Source organism: Pygoscelis adeliae, unplaced genomic scaffold (assembly GCF_000699105.1).
Source record: "Pygoscelis adeliae isolate BGI_AS28 unplaced genomic scaffold, ASM69910v1 Scaffold402, whole genome shotgun sequence".
NCBI lineage: Eukaryota > Metazoa > Chordata > Aves > Sphenisciformes > Spheniscidae > Pygoscelis > Pygoscelis adeliae.
In genome coordinates, this window is record NW_008824411.1 from 581,711 (window position 1) to 600,291 (window position 18,581).

Here is an 18,581-nt window from a genome sequence, read left to right on the forward strand (position 1 = left end):
GACCCCCGCTCGGGTAAGTACCAGGGCCGGGCGCTTCGGGGCGGGACGAGGGGCTTCAGCGCGGTGGGTTTCCCCTCAGAAAACCGGGCTTAACCTCACCGCCTGCTCCTCAGGTCCCCCCAAGCGCTTCCCGGTGGCCGCGGTGGATGATATCCTGAAGGACGTGCTGGGGAGCTACCTGAGGGAGCAGCCCTACGAGCCGGCCCGGTGCAGGGACATGGCGAAGGACATCGCTGAGGTACTGCTGCACTCGAGGCACGAGGCGGCCATTTTGTCCTCATGCCTCGATGGCGTGTCAGGGAGGTGGCCGTCACGGTGGGGAGGTCCCCAAATATAAATACAAAGTGTAAAACAAATGCTGGAGGAGGCCGTCAAGATGCACCAAGGGTTGGTCTGAGAGGGGTGCAGGCTTATACGAGTTAACGATGAGGTTTGTTCAAGCAGCGGTGGCTCTGGCCAAGCACACGGTTCAGTAAAAACTCCATGCTGTGGTTGCCCTGTCCAGAAATGCCATTGATAAGTTTTAAGTATGTATCAGACCTTTCCAGAATAGACCAGTTATGGTAGTGGCTGAATTCTGCACAGTGACACACGTGCAAGCTCCTTGTCGGTTAAATCCAGTCTTGCTGCTGATGCTGCTGAGAAAAGACTGTCCTGACCCTTTAGTCTTTCAGCTGATTTGGCTCAGAAGAGCTCATCGGCATTAAAAAAGCAGTACTGTCTGCTCTTCCTTTCCCCCCCTGTAATCAGCAGGTAACTATGAGCACATATGGAGGAGAATATGGTATTCACATACATTAACTCCTTACTTAACACGTGCGCTTGCATTTCAGTAGTCCAACTGGAAGATGTGCCTGTTTTTAGCACATAGAAGTGTTGGTTCTCTTGTGAAATGACTATAGCAGTGTACATGCCACCTGTCCGTGGGGCTGGGGGGGGGGTTGCAGATGTTTCAGATGCTGCAGTTCAAAGATGGTCATCAGGATTGTTGCAAGGTCTCTACAATGCAATGCTTGCACTTGTTTCTCCCAGAAAACCAAATCCCTGAGCATCCCCTGTAAAGAGAGCTCACCACTTGTGTCTAAACATGTTTTTCTCCTGCAGGTTATTAAAGCTCGGGTAAAAGACCTTATGATACCGAGGTACAAGATTGTTGTGGTGACACATATTGGGCAGCTGAATGAGCAGAGCATGCAAATTGGAAGCAGGTGCCTGTGGGATCCTGCAAGTGATACATTTTCGTCATATGTGTTCAAGAACACTTCACTGTTTGCTCTTGCAAATGTCTATGCTGTCTATTTTGAATAAGGAGGTAGCTGAGTTTAACAGCAGGAGAAATGAACAGCCTAACTCTTCCTGTTTCTGTTGTTGAAAACGGTTGTGAAGGACCAAGGCAACTTTCACCTGTTTTGAAATGTGGTTACCATAAGCCTTTTGGTGGTGAATGTAATAATTGTATTTCCCAGAGCTTTCTGTGGGAAGTGATTCTGTGTGAAATGCAGTTTTGCACCTGATTCTAGCTGCTTTTAGAACCGGGTATCCCAGTAATACTTTTTTCTCCCTGAATTTGCCCTTGCTATGTGATCCCCAAGTAGAAACCACATTTTTGGAAAGTAGAACAAAAGCATTTTAAAACTATCCCCATTAACTGGTGTTTGCGGGCAGTTAAGTGCAGGCCCCGTGGCCCGGGCTCCATGCACACTGTGTCATGGGACACATTGTGTCCCATCAAGCCTTAGTAGCTCAGTGCTGCAAGTTACCCTCCCCTGCCTGGGCAACGGAGGGATCCCTTCAAACCTTCCTGCAGGCCCCAGAGATGCCCCGGGTGGGCTCTGCGGTGGGAGGGCAGCAGAGAGTGCGAGAGTCAGGAGCTTTGCTTGCCGGGGGCTGGCCTGGCTGCCCCTGAACCCCGAGAAAAGCCCCGAGTGCAGAAAAGGTGGCCGAGAGAAGGTGGTTAGTTCTGCTTGGAGAAGACTAGCTCTGTCCCATAGTGCTTGAAATCAAGTGAAAAATGTCTTCAAATTATATCATGTTTAGAATATATAGATCTAACATGTCTGGGCCGTTCTATTGAAGGTTCTTGAATCTAGCAAAACAAAAAATGAATTGGGGTTCTCTGCTGATACCAGCCTATAGATAAGAGGGGAGGTACAGCCCTCCAAGCTCAGAAGTGTATTTCCAGTCCCCCTGGGTGCAAATTAACTGTCCACTAGGTAGGACCTCAGATGTTCGTGGAAGCAGCTGGAATAGGAAATAAACCATGGCTACTGCCTGCCCAGTTTAGGGGCTAGTGCTGGCTGATCACAGGTCTCATCTGCTGCAGCCATTCCCCTGCTGTGGTGGGGGTCTGACTCGCGGGCCTTGCGGCATAACGTGCTGCACAGAGCTACCTGCACTGCGTTGGTTTTATTCTGATTCTGAAGACAAGACTTTTTGCTACCCATATTTCACAGCTGAAACCTGCTGTTGCATTTTCATAAGTCAGAGAACAAGCATATAATAAATCGCTTATTTTCTTACATTTTATGTGCAAAGCTGAAACTAGAACTGTAGTTAGATGGGAAGAAATATTTGTGCTCATGACTAAAAGTTTAAACCGCTGTAAACACTTTGTGAATCCAGACAAACCAACCTGAACTGTCGCTGCAGCCATTTCCTGGTTTGCACTACAACATTTCACGTTCAGCCTTTACTCCCTAGTGTACTCCAAAGAATAAAGCTACAATTAAAGAATACAACTGAAATAATTGTTTTATGTCATGATTATTTTAATACATGAAAGCTGTGACATTGAACCTCGTCAGCATCTGCTGCGTTTTAGCACAGCGAACGGATCTCTCTCTCACTGCAGCCGATGCTGCAGCAGGATGTGGTAAGCAACTTGGCTACTTCGCGCTTTTTTAGCATAGACATTTTCCTGGTGCCTTGTAAGTCTCGCTCTGTCTCGGGCTTGACGTTGTGGATTTCTTCGCTGTCAGCCTCCAGCCTCTGGTCTGTGTACATCAAGGAGTCGGCATAACCGTTGTTCTCTTGTGAGAAAGGCAGGGGATTTTCACTCTCTGTCGCATAAAAATCAGAAGTCATGGAATCATGAGTGTTTTATAATATTTATCTTTACTAGAAAGACAGACCAGCCTACAGCCAGGGAGCTGAAAGTATTATCCTCCATGTTTCTGATGTGAACAACCGAGATGTAAAGATCACCGATTTCTCACCAGGGCAGTATTAAAATAGATACGCGAGGTACACATTCTGTGATTAACATGTTAAAAAAACCAGTAATTTATGGATTTATATTGAAGAGTGTTGTTTGTAGGAATAGTTGCTTTGTCAGTCTTACACTGATATATTTGCTTCGAAGGGTGAAACCATGATTTGATGTGTCAGTGGCACTTGACCAGCATGTTAACCTGGAACTGCTTGTGGGTTTCCTGAAATGCAGATAATATGTCAAGGCATCGGATACCCCACAATTTCAAAGTTCCTGGATGTTCCCACTTAAATTACGCTTGTGATTCATGTGCATTTTAAATACCACAGTACCACTGGGCACTGCCTTGTGGAGTTTATAAAGGTATAGTAGTTATCTCGCTTAGTTTAGCAGCGGGGGTTTCTTCTTTAACAGACTCTCGGGTAGGGTGTTGCGGGTGGCATCACTTTTTATGTTTGTTTAAAGCTGCTACTACAATAGAATTTTCAAAAAAGGCAGATGTTATTGCATGGAAAATGTAGAAAGCCTCTGTTCCTGTTATCTGCCTCATTTATTTTCTTTTTTCTAGTTATTTTAACCTATCGGAGCACAAATTTCTAGCAGTGCATGTAATGGCTGAATTTTATGACTGTGCTAATAAATATAAACAAAAACAACACCATGTGAAGATACTTAAATTGCAGAGTATAGAATCATAGAATCATTAAGGTTGGAAGAGACCTCTAAGATCATCGAGTCCAACCGTCAACCCAACAACACCATGCCCACTAAACCATGTCCCTAAGCACCTCATCTACCCGTCTTTTAAATACTTCCAGGGATGGTGACTCAACCACTTCCCTGGGCAGCCTCTTCCAATGTTTAACCACTCTTTCAGGAAAGAAATTTGTCCGCACGTCCAATCTAAACCTCCCCTGGCGCAACTTGAGGCCATATATTCAACATACTTTAATTACAATATTCTTAAGTTGTAATAAGGTTTCTGGTTTCTAGTGGGGAAAGCAGTGTGTCCTACCGAAGAGAACGGTAAAAAACTTGTACTGACTGCAGCAAAGCTTGTCTCTGACATTTAAAATGTCATGGCATAGAGATTTTCCGTGATAGCCTTGGGCTTAAGTCATGGTTCCTCAGGATGACTTGGAAAATCTTGATGTAAATGTTATTTGTTTAGCAAAATAGCACACTAAGCTAAGCCAAGCAAGCTGCAAGGAAAAAACGTGAAGTTGCACCACTTCACTTGCTGTCTGAAAGCAAAGCCCATGCTGTTCGTGCTTGAGATGCACCTGTTCAGGGGAGCAGCAGAAATCGAGGGCACAGCTCTGCCCTTAGGTACAGCCTGCAGGTGATTTGGTTCTTCTGAATCCCCTCAGATTTAGGCACACCTTGCAGGGGGTGATAAGCCTGTAATGCATTAATTAGTACTTACCAAACAGGTAGCCATAATCAGTCAAATGCCTTTTCCACCGAGAACTGCCGCAGGTGAAGACGATGGCTCTGACAAAGTCTCTCCCGCAGAGCTTCACGGTGTTTCCTTCACCTTTTCCTTCACGTGCCGCAATCAGGAGAGCGAGCAAGGCCAGCGCCAGCACCGGGCCCCTCATTCTGCAGACGCTGCGCTTTGAGGCTGGGTGTCAGCAGGATAGAAGGGATCTGCGAGGCAGTGGTGGGGAGTTCTGCTGAGATCCTCTCATTTATGCTGATGGCCCATCCGCTCCACTGAGTGACGGCTGATTCTGAGAATGACTTAATGTTTGCTAAAAACAAGTTAATCACTTGTTTCAGGTAATGTTTTAAGTGCTTTGGGATTTGTGCTGGGATTTCAGTCAGGTATTAAAGACTTCTTAAGTCTACGTAACTGCTTTACTATAGGAACACATGTAGTATAACATGTTTATAGGGTACAGGCTTAGATCAATACTGTTAATGTGTATGTTCTGCAAAAATGAAATGGTGTTTATTACACGATTTGTAGATAATGAGTTTTGTCTCTGTGTGTTACCCACACAGCTGTGCTGCCACAGCCTGTTGCCTAGTTGTGCCTGTTGCCACAGTTTAAGCAACGTCAGGTCTTTTTCTGTTAGTGATCCCAAACTAAAAGGGAGTTAACAACTTCCAGTGATGTCTGCAGCTGTGCACCTCTTCGTTACCCCTGCTTTGTTCCCTTGCCAAGCATCCCCTTGTCAAGCTGGCAACTGCGGATGCTTCAGAGGAATCTGCCAGTGCTGGGTGGTCACTCACGAGAAAATCACATACTGAGGGGTTTTTGTGGCAAATGTAGGCATCCAAGCCTGCAAATGCCCTGCTATGATTCCTAGTGTGCTATGTGATAGGATGCGATCCTGCAAGACGCGGAGCATTTGAGCACAGTGAACTCGCTGCAACAAGCTGTACAGAGCAGCGTAGTTGTTTGACAGCTTGTGTCTGTAGGTACTGGCCTCGCAGATACCTGGATGCAGTGAAGTAGCTCCACTGTAGCTGCATGGCTCACCTGTCTCTGCAGCGAGGCCTGTGGACATGGCCCTTGTCCAAAAAGGCATAGCAAAGAGAGGTAGATGGCTCTCAACAAAGCACGGAATAGCTCTGGATCGGTGCCCAGGCCATCCTTTTCATTTTGATAATATCTGAAAGACAGAAGTGGGTTCACTGAAGCAGCAGTGTTAGCTGTGCTCTGGGACCGGAGGTTAAGCAGATTGGTCATGCTGCCTGGAGCGGTCCCTTGCTATTGCTTTGGATGTTGTTGGCTGCAGTTGCTGTAAGCTTCTATAAAACATTCTTGCAATAAAATGCCTTAAGGAGAAAATTTGTCAATTATGAGGTCAAAAATTCCATGTTTAAGAACAAAATACATGAGGAGCTTTGGAGATCTTTAGCACTTCCTAGCACCACAAGTGTTTTCCAGCACCATAATGTTACAGTTAATTAGTTTACACTATGTGCAGGATGAATTACAATGTGTTACAGCCTTGACAGAAAGCTCGTTTTTTACCAGTAGCATCAGTAAGTAAACAGTCATGACCACCGATGGAAAATATATGGTGTATTTTGTTCAGTTTTATAATAATGATTAACACATGATTCACCTTAATGGATGTCTTTTTTTGAAATGCACAAAGATTAATTTTATGTCAAGGGTAAGCTTGCATGTTCACTGTAAAATGTGCAGAACACAGAAGGAAGTGAATGTTAATGCATCACAAATGATCTTTAACTTCAGTGATGTGTTTAAATGTTGGACATTTATTGTCAGGCTAATGAGAGAGTCTGAATGTTCTGTATCTATAAAATATATGTCTCGCTACGTAATGCTTTCCAGAGCAGGCAGTTATTGCCTCCGTCAGTTGGCAGGCAGAGCGCTTTACGGCCAAGCTTTTATATTGCCTAGCTCCTGTGACGGGGGGATCCCTGCTGCACTGGTCAGGCAATAGGGCTATAGCCTAGATCTTATTCTTAATTACTCATCTGTAGAGATGCTCATTATTTTCTGTGAGCAGTCAGTCTCTGAAAACCCTCTAAGATACCACGGTCCGGCTGGTGGCTCGCTGGGTGCTTTCTTCTGTTTCTTCTGATCTGCCCCCAAAAAAGACAGCCTAGACAGCCAAATGCTGCCTGCTTCCAACCAGCAACGCAGGTCTGAGCAAGCGTTCCCAAGAGTTTTCGGCTGTCCAGCTCCTGGGAGTGGGCTAGGGGAGGTGGTGAGATCTTGAAAAACACAGATCTGGCTTCCAGAGGTGCAAAAGTCAATCCTTGCTCCAGGACCGCACGGTTATCTCGTGTGAGGAGCTTTCAGAAAAGTGTCAGTGTGGAACAGAGTGAATTTAAACTGCAATTTTACATTATCCTAATTTGTCAGGGGTTGAAAAAGTTGCTCTCTACTTCTGCCTGGTGTGGGATGATCTGCAGCTCGCAGGAGCACCTGATGCCACTCAAAGGTCAGCTTTCACCCTCAGCAGTGGTTTATGGGATGACAGATGAGATGGATCTGATGAGAAGTCCGTTCATTTACCGTATGATTTCACAGGGAAGATACAGACTACAACTGGTAAGGACTTAGGCTGTATTATGGAGTGGTGTATAGGCCAATAGGAGGTAACTTTGGCATTTTTGCTTTTTGAGTAACCCAAGGAGAAAAGACCTTGGAGGAGGAGAACAAGGAGAAAAATCCCAAGGAGAAAAAAGACTATGGATACCTTTCTATTACCTCATCTGTATTATAGGGAAGGCCATCTGTGTATTAATACTGTTTGTCTAATGAGGGGGACTTCCAGGGGAAAATTCAGAGCATTTGAAAGACATTTCTAACCAGTATGGTTTCAAAGAGAAATTTTAATGATTGAAAAAGAATAAACAGTTATGTTAATACTACAGTAAGTCTTTCTTGCTGTTTACCAACTGAGACGTGGTATCATTTAGCTACTGTTAAATAGCTACAGCAGGACCAATTACGTCATGTAAGGTATCAACCTGTAAAACGAGGAAAAAAAGAGCTGTATGACAGTGTACTTGCAGTATAAGACATGCAGTGATCCAAAATTCCTATTTGTGAATTGAGAACAGAATTGCTTGTGCAATGAGCATCCAGAAAGCAGGCTAAGGTAGTTTGTATTATGTCAGCTGATCCTTCTTTGGAATTCTGTTAATACTATGCTTACCTCTAACAGTGCTCCTTGAAAACAGCACTTTTTGGCAGGCCTGTTTGGATTGCATTTGTAGCATCATACTTAGCAGCATACAAACATGTATCTTGTTTATAAAGGAAATTAATTTTCAAGATGATACATGTGTGGTAGGTGTACTTAGATGTGATTGCCCCCGAAGTAATCACCTCCCTTTAGTGTTAGTTGTAGTATTGACCCTGTCGTGCTAAGCCTTGTACATACCTAAGCCTAGGAAGACCTTGCTGTTATCAGAAAAGGGAGTGAAAGAGAGGGATGATGCTGGGAAGTGGGGCTCCCTCTGGCTAATGAGGCTCTGTGACTTGATGGTCAGTTATGCCACATGCCCAAAGTCTGTGAAATTAAGCACTGATATTTTTAGTCCTGTTCTGGTGACATATCCAGAAAATTATCCCTATACTCTTATTAACTGAAGAACTTATCTGCCTAGAGGACTTCAGCTGCTTCAGGATATTTTCTGAGTTTAATAACAATGGCCTCACTTTTAGTTTTTAAGGGAAATACCTTTTTGCTCTGTGGTTTACAGCACTTGGCAAATGAGGCTGGTAATTACCAGAATTTCTAAATGCAACACTGACAATTGTGAATTATTAATGCTTTAATACCCTAAGAATGAAGGTTAGATTAACATCAGCATTTTCGTTCTCTCCAGCTTAAGTTTAGTGTTTTGCACCATGTAACTCGGAAGGGATTTTAAGAAGTACCAGTTCCACTTTACAAATTGGGAACCCAAGTCCAGTAAGCCAAAGCTACTTGCTCAAAGCTGAAAGGACAAAGGGAGTAGTGCAGTTCAGGGCTGCAGGCCGCCTGCAGATAGATCCACCTGGTGCTGGAGTACCCAGGGTGGCATCAGGATTTTGTACCATGGACCAGGCAAGGAGGGCCCAGTAGGGCTTTGGTATAAATTAGCACTGATTTATGCAAAAGAGAACAGATGGGATTCACAGTTGACATCAGCTTTTACACTGCTGCTGACAGGGAATCTATGCAATGGTACGATTGGAAAGGAACGTAGTTGTAAGGCAAGTAAAATTCTCACATGTCATCTAGGACAGAAAAGCCACCACTAGGATAAGTAGTGGCTTCTAAAGGAGTGAAGGCAATACGGAGCCAAAGGGCTAATGGGTTTGCTGACACCAACAAAGTGAGACTCTTGTTGGCCAGGAGAGGGCAAGTTGTTCCTGCGTTGCCAGCAGGTAAGGGCATTCTGCCAAATAGTCACCTGCAGACTGCATTTAGAGGAAGCTTCACCTTCCTGCCCTTGCTCCCAGTGTCCCTCCCAAATCCAGCTGTGGCAAACCTCTGGGTTTGCGATCAAGAGAAACCTGAGGTTCAACATTGACTTAACTGTTCCTGAAGTTTCTAGTGGTATGGCATGCAGAAGAGCAGGAACCACCTCAGGTTTTAATCTGGTTATGGAATTGCATCTGATTCCACCTATTTCAATATTTATTAGCTAGATCTTTAACAGAAACCCCTTTCTGAGGAATGAAGTACCAGACAAGCACGCAGGCCTCTGAGGACCACCACCTTTTCCTAGTGAATTGTACCTTATTACTGTTGGGAGCAGCCAGGTTCTGCAGCTCAAACACACTGACTTCTCCTTTACTGTCTCCTACAAGAAGGCAGTCGGTGTTCTTAGCAAAGAGTACAGACGTGAATTTCACTCTTGGGTTGGCAAAGCGAGAGATCACGGGGTTCAAGCTGCAACCCAGCAGAGGCAAGAATTAATAGGTAACACTGCATTTGCCTGAGTGTACTATCATGTAAAGTCTAGCAGTAACGCAGGCCTGATAAATGTTGCATGGTTTACTTTTTGTGTTCTAGATTAACTCAAAAACGAAGAAGTGAGGCAGTGTTTTGTTTGGTCTCTACCAGAACAAAAATCCCAGCTGCTATTAACTAAGATGTTCTGGTTGCCTAAAATCTGTCCTCCTACCTAATATGGGGGGCTGTGTGGTTAATATTTTCATTATATGACTAATTTGCTTTTTGCTACCGCAAGATTTAGCAGGCCTCCTACTCCACTGCTGGCTTTGTGCTGTCGTTAATACTAAATGGTACAGACCAGCAGATTAACTAAGCTGTACATGAGATGTACACCTACTTTACAGTAGTGGGAAAACATGAGCGGTATCTGAACTTCTGACCATCTTATCTTTATAAAAGGTCCAAAGTAGCTCAGTTTTGTTATTTTTCCTTTTAACTATAGAAGTGATAGAATCTATGATTTCTGTAGCAAAAAAAGCAGTTTTACCCTTTATCAGTTCCATGAGGCATGGAACTCCTTCTCTTATAATCACAATTCTCTGGTAACTGCCATCTGCTTTTATAAAATGAGTATTTCAAAATGCAATACTTTCAGTAACTAAGCAAGCAAATGGCATGGAGCTGTCATGACCTGATAACAATACTGATTAGGCAATAATGTGTAGCCTTTGTGCCATTAAGTTTCAGAACCTTCTTTGAGAAAAGTAATTACTTACGTGCTGACACTAAGATCCCAAATTTCTACTCTGCTTTCATTTGCTGCTGCAAATATGAAGGCTGATTTTGGAGACCACATAACGTCATAAACAAAAGCAGTGGCGGAACTGAAAGTTAGAACGGGCGTCTGTGAATCCTGGTGCCATAAAATAATGCTCCAGTCAGCAGAGCAGCTTAGGAACATGTCAGTGCTGAATGGATTCCAAGCAACTTTGTACACAGGACCCTTGGTGTTTGGGAAGAAACAAAAAAGAACTTTGTGTTATTCTAGAGCTACAGCCTCACAGGATGGTTTTTACTAGTGACCTTTCATGGAAATCCCTGACTGTCCTCTGACCTTAATAGCAAAACCAGCATTGTTTTATGTGTACCTGTAGGAAATTAGGATGCAGCAGATGTGATAAGACAGGAGAGATCTTAGGAATAAAAAGCATTCAGCTGATTCTGTCCCTTCACCAGTTGTTAGGAGAAGCTGATGCTGAAAGGGCAGCTTCTTGGATGAAGCAAAGACTTTCAAAAAAAGAGGTGCTGTTAAAGTTCTGCCATCTTTCTCTCAGCGGTAAGACTATTTAGCTGTGGTTTGCAGGACAATCAGATTACTGATTGTTTTCTTAAAATAAAGGCAGAACTAAAGCTTTAAAACAGTTTATGGTACAAGTTTTAATAAATTACTTCAAAAAAAATCCTTATAATGTAGAAAGTAATCCTGTAAGACTGTGATGCTTTATGCTACGGGAATTCATTCCTAATATAAGAAAAGTTTAGTTTTCTTTTGTTGCAGATGTTTTGTTTAGTAAATATAAGCAAAGAAACTATTACATTTGTGAACTTAATTGAACAGTTTCTGTTGTCATTACTTTTTCTATGTATCACTCACCTTATGGCCTCTGTATGTCTTTAGAAACTGCTCATTGCATGAACAAGAACACTGGTGGATATGACCCTCTTCTGTTCCAGCAAGATAAAAATTAGTATCCTGAAAGAAAGGTAAAAGTAGCCTAAGTTGGATTAATCTATTTATCACTCATCCAAAAATCTATAAAGGACTGGATGAGTTTGGCAGTGACAGTCCTCTGAAGAACTAAGGTGGAGGTGCCAGGATGTTGTGTGTTGGGCTGCTTGCATGTGCTGCAGAGGTGTATGTGCAGTAGATACAGTGGTGCCAGAATGTATCACATTTGCTATGTGTGTTCTCCATCTATGCAGAACATATGCTGTGATTTTTGACTCCTGAAAATCTCGGACTTCCTGCGATCCACATTGGCAAACGCATGAATTCTTCAAATGCTCTGAGGGCAAAATATTCAGCTGGATAAAGAGGAGAAGCACAGCCATCTAAGTCCTAGACTCAGGAGATGTTGAACAGTCAAATTCTCACTGATTTGACCAACACACAGAGGAAAGCTACCCTAAGATCTGGCCCAAAGCAAATGTGAGTAACATGGCTGAAATTATGTAGTTGTTCACATACAGGGATTACTTGCTTGGTTTACCATATCATCCATTTTGGGTAAAACCATTATTAGCTAAGAAGCAATTTGTTTCAGAACTAAATATGCTTTAAATACCGGTGCCAAGTCCCAGGCTAGTGCATATTAAAGCAACTCCAGCTGAGGATCTCACCCCTGCTGCACAGTTAGCCAGGATGGACTTTCTGAGCCTACCTTTGGATGGAAGTCAAAGCACATTCCAGCTGCCTGTTGAGATATCAGAGCTTCACTTTTCCTTTCTTTCTCACCCAGTAGTTTTTTCTTCTGACTTTCTGCTCGCTTTATTTTCATCAGATCTGTGCAAATAGCAAGAGTTTTTGTCAAACAGGTATGTGACAGTGCTATGAATAACTCATGCTTCTTTGGAATGCTCAACGGCTCTTAAATGTTTTATGTATGATAACTGGTATAAAGAATGTCACCTGAAATAAAATGAAGCAGTTTCTGGTATTATCACTCTGCAGAAAAGCTGCAGGGGAAAATGCTTACCAGTGCAATCTAGTCTTTTCTGTATAAGCCACTCGGTTATACGGCCATCTGCTGAGATAGAGATTAATCTCTCTTTTTTGCCATCTCCTGTTGCACCTCTGTCCTGTTCCACCCACCTCAGTTGCCATACAGGACCTGTATGTTTATTTGAGGATTCACTGGGACAAAAGGTGCACGTGATAAATCATATATGAACAAAGACAAGACAATATATTTGAAAAATAATTAATCTTCCACTTTGTAATGAACGTCAAGTCTTATGACAGAAATGTTGTTTAGCTTTTCTTTAAAAAAAAAAAAAAAAAAAAAAAAAGAAATCTGAAGTTTGGCTGTTTTCTCCAGGAAAATTTTTCTTTTATCAAACATGTTTGATATTTAGTTTCAGGGCACTGTTTATGTGCTGACACACCTTTCATTGATACCTGAATCATGAAATCAATCTGCACCCTGTAGGAGAGTGCCCTAGACCTGGGGAGCTGCCCTTAGGGCAAATGTCTCCCTGATCACCCCCTCTCTCTCATTTTCTTCTTAATTCCTGCTTATCCCTCACCTGTTCTGATGTTCTATCCATTTTTGGCAAGTGGAATCAGTGAGAAAACACCAAAAGCTACCACTGGTCGCCCATAAGGATTTATTATCTGGGGCAGGATTGTCCTAGTTAGTTAGTACATGGAGTATAAAATGATACGTGGTGGTAACTTGCTGCATTTTCTTAAAAAGTCAGAGCATAGTACTCATTTGTTTCACCTTTCCAACGTGGGGAACTCACTTTGTATGCACAGCAACAGTGCAGAGAGTTTCATACCCCAAATAAGGACCAGTGGTGTTAAAAGTAATGTAGGCATTTACCGGCAGAAATAAGAATAGAGAATGACGGCAGTGCAGAGGGAGAATGGCAGTGTCTGAGGATTTGGGTGTATCAGTGTGAATAGGTGGATGGGAGAAGTCTGGTTGGCCCATTCTGGCCCTTCCAGGCATTCATGCACTATCATAAATTTTTGTGTCTGCAGTTTTGCTCCAGAAACTTCTAGTATTTGAGGGTATTGTTTATGTAGGCATTTCCAGTCAAAACTGGAAGATACTGACAAAAGTTGGAAATGAAAAAATTGTGCAACATCCCGGAGCATTCACAAGCCTTACTTATCAAGACTGTTACTATTTCCTCAGCTTCTTAGTTGTGGATATTCTTTTATTTGTTATTTGCTAAGACATGACCAAGGTGGAGGAGACAGGAAATCGTAGCCTTACCTGCTGTCCAAAAGTGCAGCGTCGTTACAACTCCGTACATCATAGATTGCAACAGAACCATTGTACATTCCAACTGCTAAGAGATTTGGGCTTGCCATAGAAAAATCCAAAGCAGTAACACCATGCTCACACTGGAAAATACGCTCTGGCCACTGACCAGTAGAAAAATACAAGAACGTTTTAAATTAGTTTCTTAATTTACCTCGGTCTTCTCAACGCTGGATACTAAATTGCCAGGCTCTGCTGAAAAATTCAAGTGCTGATGACCATAGTGGCTACTTCTAGAAAGGAATTAGGTACTATATTCTAAATGGTTCAGTTTATTTCTTGCTGCAACTGATAAAATTAGGAAAAAATAAAGATTATGCAGAAATATGACACTGTAAAATAAGTTAGATGGGCCTACTCCAAACCAAATGCCTAAAAATCAAGTTGCCTGAGATTCAGCTATGTGAGTACAGTGTGGGGGTTTTGTTTGTTTTGTTTGTTTTTTTTTTCTTTTTAAAACAAACTTGGCATTTTGGAAAATTTTTCCAGTTGTTTTCTATCTTGTAATGTGGAGGTAAGTACCTTTCCAATTACAGAAACTTAGCTGAAGATAAAATGCAATCTAATGTACTTCAGGTAATCTGTAAACTGCTACTTTCATGTCATTTCTCTATGTAACCGAAGACCTGATTCAGCTCTGTTATAAGATTAAATCCTTAAAGTCACTGCACCGAGCTCTTGAAATAGGAAACAGTAGAGTGTTAGTTTGCAAAGAACTGTATTTCAGTGCATGCCAGACCTTATTTCTTAATGTTAGGCACTTGAGGACTATGGTGACATCAGGGAATCACAAGAGTATTTGATTGTTGTTGACATGATAAATATGCATCAAAGACTTGACTCTGTGTGATTTAAATTAGTCTAATACACGCTTTTGGGCAAGTGAAGTTTGTAGAACAAATAAAACTAAAGTTGTGTAATTTGATGGCAGTCAGGTGATTTTTACTGTGTCGCTTTGTAACTGAGATTTCCAAGATTTAAAAAAAAAAAATGGCTAGTTTAAAAAGGATCACTTTTTAGATGGATATGTAAAGATGTAAATGCTACATCTATGACATCTACTGTCTTTTTGACGGTATTATGAGAAGTTAGATTAGATAATTATATTTAATTCTATACTTTTTATTTTTTTCCTTCAGCCTAACAGAATTTCATGGTACAACAGAAAATGGATTGGAAAGGATAATCCTTAACTTTAAAATACAGATGATCTCTGTAATGAGAGTTTGGAAGTATTGAACAAATGGTCTATACATTTTGAAAAACAAAAGGTAAATGGATTTATTTTCACAGTTGCTGTGCTCAAGACTTCTCCAGTCTAAAAACTAATTTCTATGCACATGGGTCTACCCACAGTAATAATGAAACAGATTTACAGTCTTGGGTAGGTCACCCTAGGGTTTGGAAATGGGATACCGAGATCTGCATTGCTAAGTTGCCTAGCATAGACTGGTTACTACCTGAGAGTTGTAACCATCTGTTAGTTGTTTGGTGGCCTGTGTGCAATGAGTTTAGTTCCTGTGAACAGATGTCCATGTTACCAAACCACCAGCACAATCAGCACCTCTGTTGGAAGTGTCAACTGAGAGGACAGACAGGCACAGAAACTAAACTGCTTCCTACAGGCCCTTTCCTTGGGTCAAGATTTAAGCACATTGCTGGGTACTGCAGTTGGAATAAATTTCCCAGAAATGTGTGGTTTGGGCTAGCAAATTCAACCTTACTGGCTAGGTCTTGCTTTTTGAAACAGGAAGAGGGAAATAAATAAAGCAGAAATAGTATAGCAGAAAAATGCATTGAAGAAAAAGAAAGAAAACAAACTGGCTGCTCGTTACCATGGGGTTCTTCAATGACCAACAGCAAGCGAAGCCTTTCTTCTGTTCTTTAAAATCAAACGCTCCATAACCAACAGCTAAAAGATCCTAAAAGCACAGATTAACAGATATATCACAGTTTAACTTGAAGTTCAGTTGTATATTTTTAAAAGGCAACCTTCTGCTAACAGTGACTCTCAGTGCAAAGTCTGGAAAAATGATGCTCATGTCATATGCAAGTAGAAAAACACACAAGAAGAACAGAATTTCAGAATTTCTAGAATACTGGAAGCTGGTTGAACTAAAAGTGCATTCATAGTCACTATCAGTCGTGTTTGCAATCCCCCCTCCCTGGCCATCGTAAAAATATGTCCCTTTCCAGAGATGAATATACATTATTCTATAACCATATTTTAATGTGCAGTATTTAATGGATTACATAATAATATTTCTACTTTTCTCTCTCAACTTTAGCTGTAAAAGGAGCTTCAGTGACCACCTCAAACTCCTAGCTTTTAGCTCTCTACAGTGGGGTCCAATGAATTCTGTTAATTCCTTTCCATAAGTAGAAGTAAGAAACAGCAGCAAGACTTTAGTCTTCAACTCCATTAATTTTTTTTTCCTACACACAACAAGTAGTTTGTGAAACTAACACTTTAACACTCTATTGTTTGCCCTATAATTCTAAGACTGAAGTCTACAAATGTAGACAAATGTGTCCAACTTTATAATATCTGGGGATCTGGTGTACTAACAGCATGAAATGGTCTTTATTTTCTCTCTTTTTTTTCCCTTGGGGCAATCTTACTGGTTTTATGTTTCTCATCCTCACCTGCTTTTTACCTTCCTTCCATTCATTATTTTTGTTGTGGCCAGAAGAGAGCTCCACTGGAAAAACTGAGCCTTACATTACTCTGAAAGTGGAGATGTCTGAGTCATTGTCACCTCCACTGAAACTGAATTAAATAAACTTGGGCCAGCTGCTCAGAAATCTGTGCCTGTTGTTATGCATCTTATCCTTAAAGTTTGATGAATGCTGCTTTCTTGGGAGATTACTGTTAGAAACAAAGATGTGGTATCTAAACTATCATGAATAAACTCCGTCAATGGTGATAAAGTTTAGTAGTAGGGGTTTAAATTTCAACTTCCAATTGTATAACAGACCAAGTCCATTATCTTAACATTGTTGTTCAGCTGACTGCCCATCGTAAACTGGACCAATTAAATTAAATTCTGGACCAATTAAATCTGTCATGATACATTTGTAGGAAAAGTCTAGCGCAGCTCTCCAACCTGTAGAATAAGGCAGCAATATTGTTACGTGGAAGGACAAAATACAGAGAGTGGCATGCAAAGACAACCTACCTGACTGTAGGGATGAATCCATCTCTCTGAGATCCCTCCCAACAAAGTACATCAAAATCAGGAGTTTATTTACACCAACAATTGTTTATACCATTTTGTAAACACCTTAGAAGAAGCGATTTGTTAACTCACTGGGTTTACTTTGCTCCAAACCATACTGCTCACACTGTGACCATTAGTTAAATCACATACATATGACCACAGCCATTCCAATCTGGGAGGTACAATTTCTTCTGGGGTTTTATTTAGACCTGACGGAATCGATGGGTCAATGAATGCTTCCTTCTGCTCTTCCTTATCCTTCTTTTCCTTGTCATGCTTTTCCTGTTTAGCTTCTTTCACGGCTGCTACTGTACCACTAGTGTCTGATGTAACATCAGGATCTAAAATGCACAAATATGGTAGAGTTTGAGTAGTAACATTTCACTTATCTAACTCCAGTCATTCACATCAGAAGAAAAATTTGCCCTTTCAGCAAATATTTTGCAGCAAAAAAAATGAAGTGAAGATTTGAGGAATTAAGACATCCTAACTTCTAAAACAGTGGCTAAAATGTTGATAGGGACATAAAAGATGGCTGGATCAGGCTGTAGCATGCCAGTTATGCTCCAGGTGTTTAATGAGTGGATTTAGCTACCCAGCAACAAGTTATGAATTTATGTCCACCCCCCACCAGGAATGTTTCTAATCTCTTGTATTTAAAAATTTGTTTAAACAGGGATTTTTTCAAGTTGGATGCCAAATTTTGAAGAGCCACACGTACGCATTGATGCTGTAACACCGTAGCTAAGTTACATGATGCTGTAGTAAGTTGCTCATTACTTGGGAAACTTAAGTGTAGAGCATATTTTTAGACTGCATTTGCTAAGTATTTTTTTGTTTACTCACCCCTTTATTTTATGTAATGTGCAAATCATAAATTGATCTCAGATCACTGTTAACAAAGTAAGAACACGATAACTACCATATTGTCAGAACAAAAGTCCTCCTGGCCAGTATCGCACTCCAGCTGTAGCTAGTTTCTGAAGAGTGACAGAATATAACAGGTTCATTGCCTGAGAAACTGAAACTCTCTATGACATGAAGAGGTACAATACAGTAAAAGCCGTGTGAATCTGCCTTTTCTTTTTTTTTTAATCCCTGTGTTAACTTGGAACTCCTGTAAAAGGTAAAATACTACTTAGCACTTGGGTCCAGGTAACGTCTCTTACAGTTTGCAGTGAATGTACCTTATGTTAGACACTGAACATCTATCAAGCTAAAACGTCTGTTTACCATCAGTCTCCTTATAAAATAAATTTAAAAAATCTGTAAAAGACGTTCCAATGCAAAAAATGGTTGGAGAAGTAGCAGAATTAATCTGTATCTTAACTGTCAGGAAACAAGTTTGACTAATATTTTGAGTAAGTCTCAGTTTGTGGTGATAAAGGGAGATGAGCCAGCTCAGAACTCATTTATTCGATTCTTCCCCCAAGTATGGTAGGAATGTCTGTTAAAGTGAATGTAAAACTGCAAAGTTTGTGTTGTCATCTCAAACTCTCCTTTCCTTTGTCTATTTCTTAAATGACTTGTTGTCTGTAAAGATGTTCAATGAGGGACATAACTCCATGACTTTCAACAGCATGCAAAGCCTTGTGCTGAAAACAGGGCAGCCAATAAGAAACAAACCTGTAAGGACAGGAAACTGCCGATAAGCTGCAAGTTTGGGTTGAAAAATATTCTCCATTAGAATCCTCTCCATGAAAAATAAATCCTG

The 18,581-nt window shown here is 41.4% G+C and overlaps 3 protein-coding genes across 3 annotated transcripts in view; 1 reads left to right on the plus strand and 2 right to left on the minus strand.

Annotated features, from left to right (window-relative positions):
* Nucleotides 1-88: 88 nt before the first annotated feature.
* On the plus strand, nt 89-1,308 carry TCTEX1D1 (Tctex1 domain containing 1; the record flags this gene model as incomplete). The annotated part of the gene is made up of 2 exons (XM_009320652.1): nt 89-238; nt 1,105-1,308. Coding segments are annotated over 2 exons (354 nt in total), but the record flags the coding sequence as incomplete, so codon positions are not given.
* Nucleotides 1,309-2,817: 1,509 nt separating this feature from the next.
* Nucleotides 2,818-4,812, minus strand: INSL5 (insulin-like 5). Its single transcript, XM_009320574.1, has 2 exons — nt 4,638-4,812; nt 2,818-3,059 (listed from the first exon to the last, which is right to left on the minus strand). Exons 1-2 carry the CDS (start codon nt 4,810-4,812, stop codon nt 2,818-2,820), a joined length of 417 nt encoding a protein of 138 aa, XP_009318849.1.
* Nucleotides 4,813-7,627: 2,815 nt separating this feature from the next.
* Nucleotides 7,628-18,581, minus strand: part of WDR78 (WD repeat domain 78) — a 21,417-nt gene continuing 10,463 nt past the window's right edge. The window contains exons 8-17 of the mRNA XM_009320653.1: nt 18,494-18,581; nt 16,958-17,208; nt 15,482-15,568; nt 13,599-13,750; nt 12,351-12,508; nt 12,036-12,157; nt 11,249-11,347; nt 10,371-10,597; nt 9,435-9,588; nt 7,628-7,672 (exon numbers count right to left, since the gene is read on the minus strand). The exon at nt 18,494-18,581 is cut by the window's right edge and continues 116 nt beyond it. Of these exons, the coding sequence (XP_009318928.1) occupies nt 7,628-7,672; nt 9,435-9,588; nt 10,371-10,597; nt 11,249-11,347; nt 12,036-12,157; nt 12,351-12,508; nt 13,599-13,750; nt 15,482-15,568; nt 16,958-17,208; nt 18,494-18,581 (1,383 nt within the window). The remainder of the gene's footprint in view (nt 7,673-9,434; nt 9,589-10,370; nt 10,598-11,248; nt 11,348-12,035; nt 12,158-12,350; nt 12,509-13,598; nt 13,751-15,481; nt 15,569-16,957; nt 17,209-18,493) is intronic.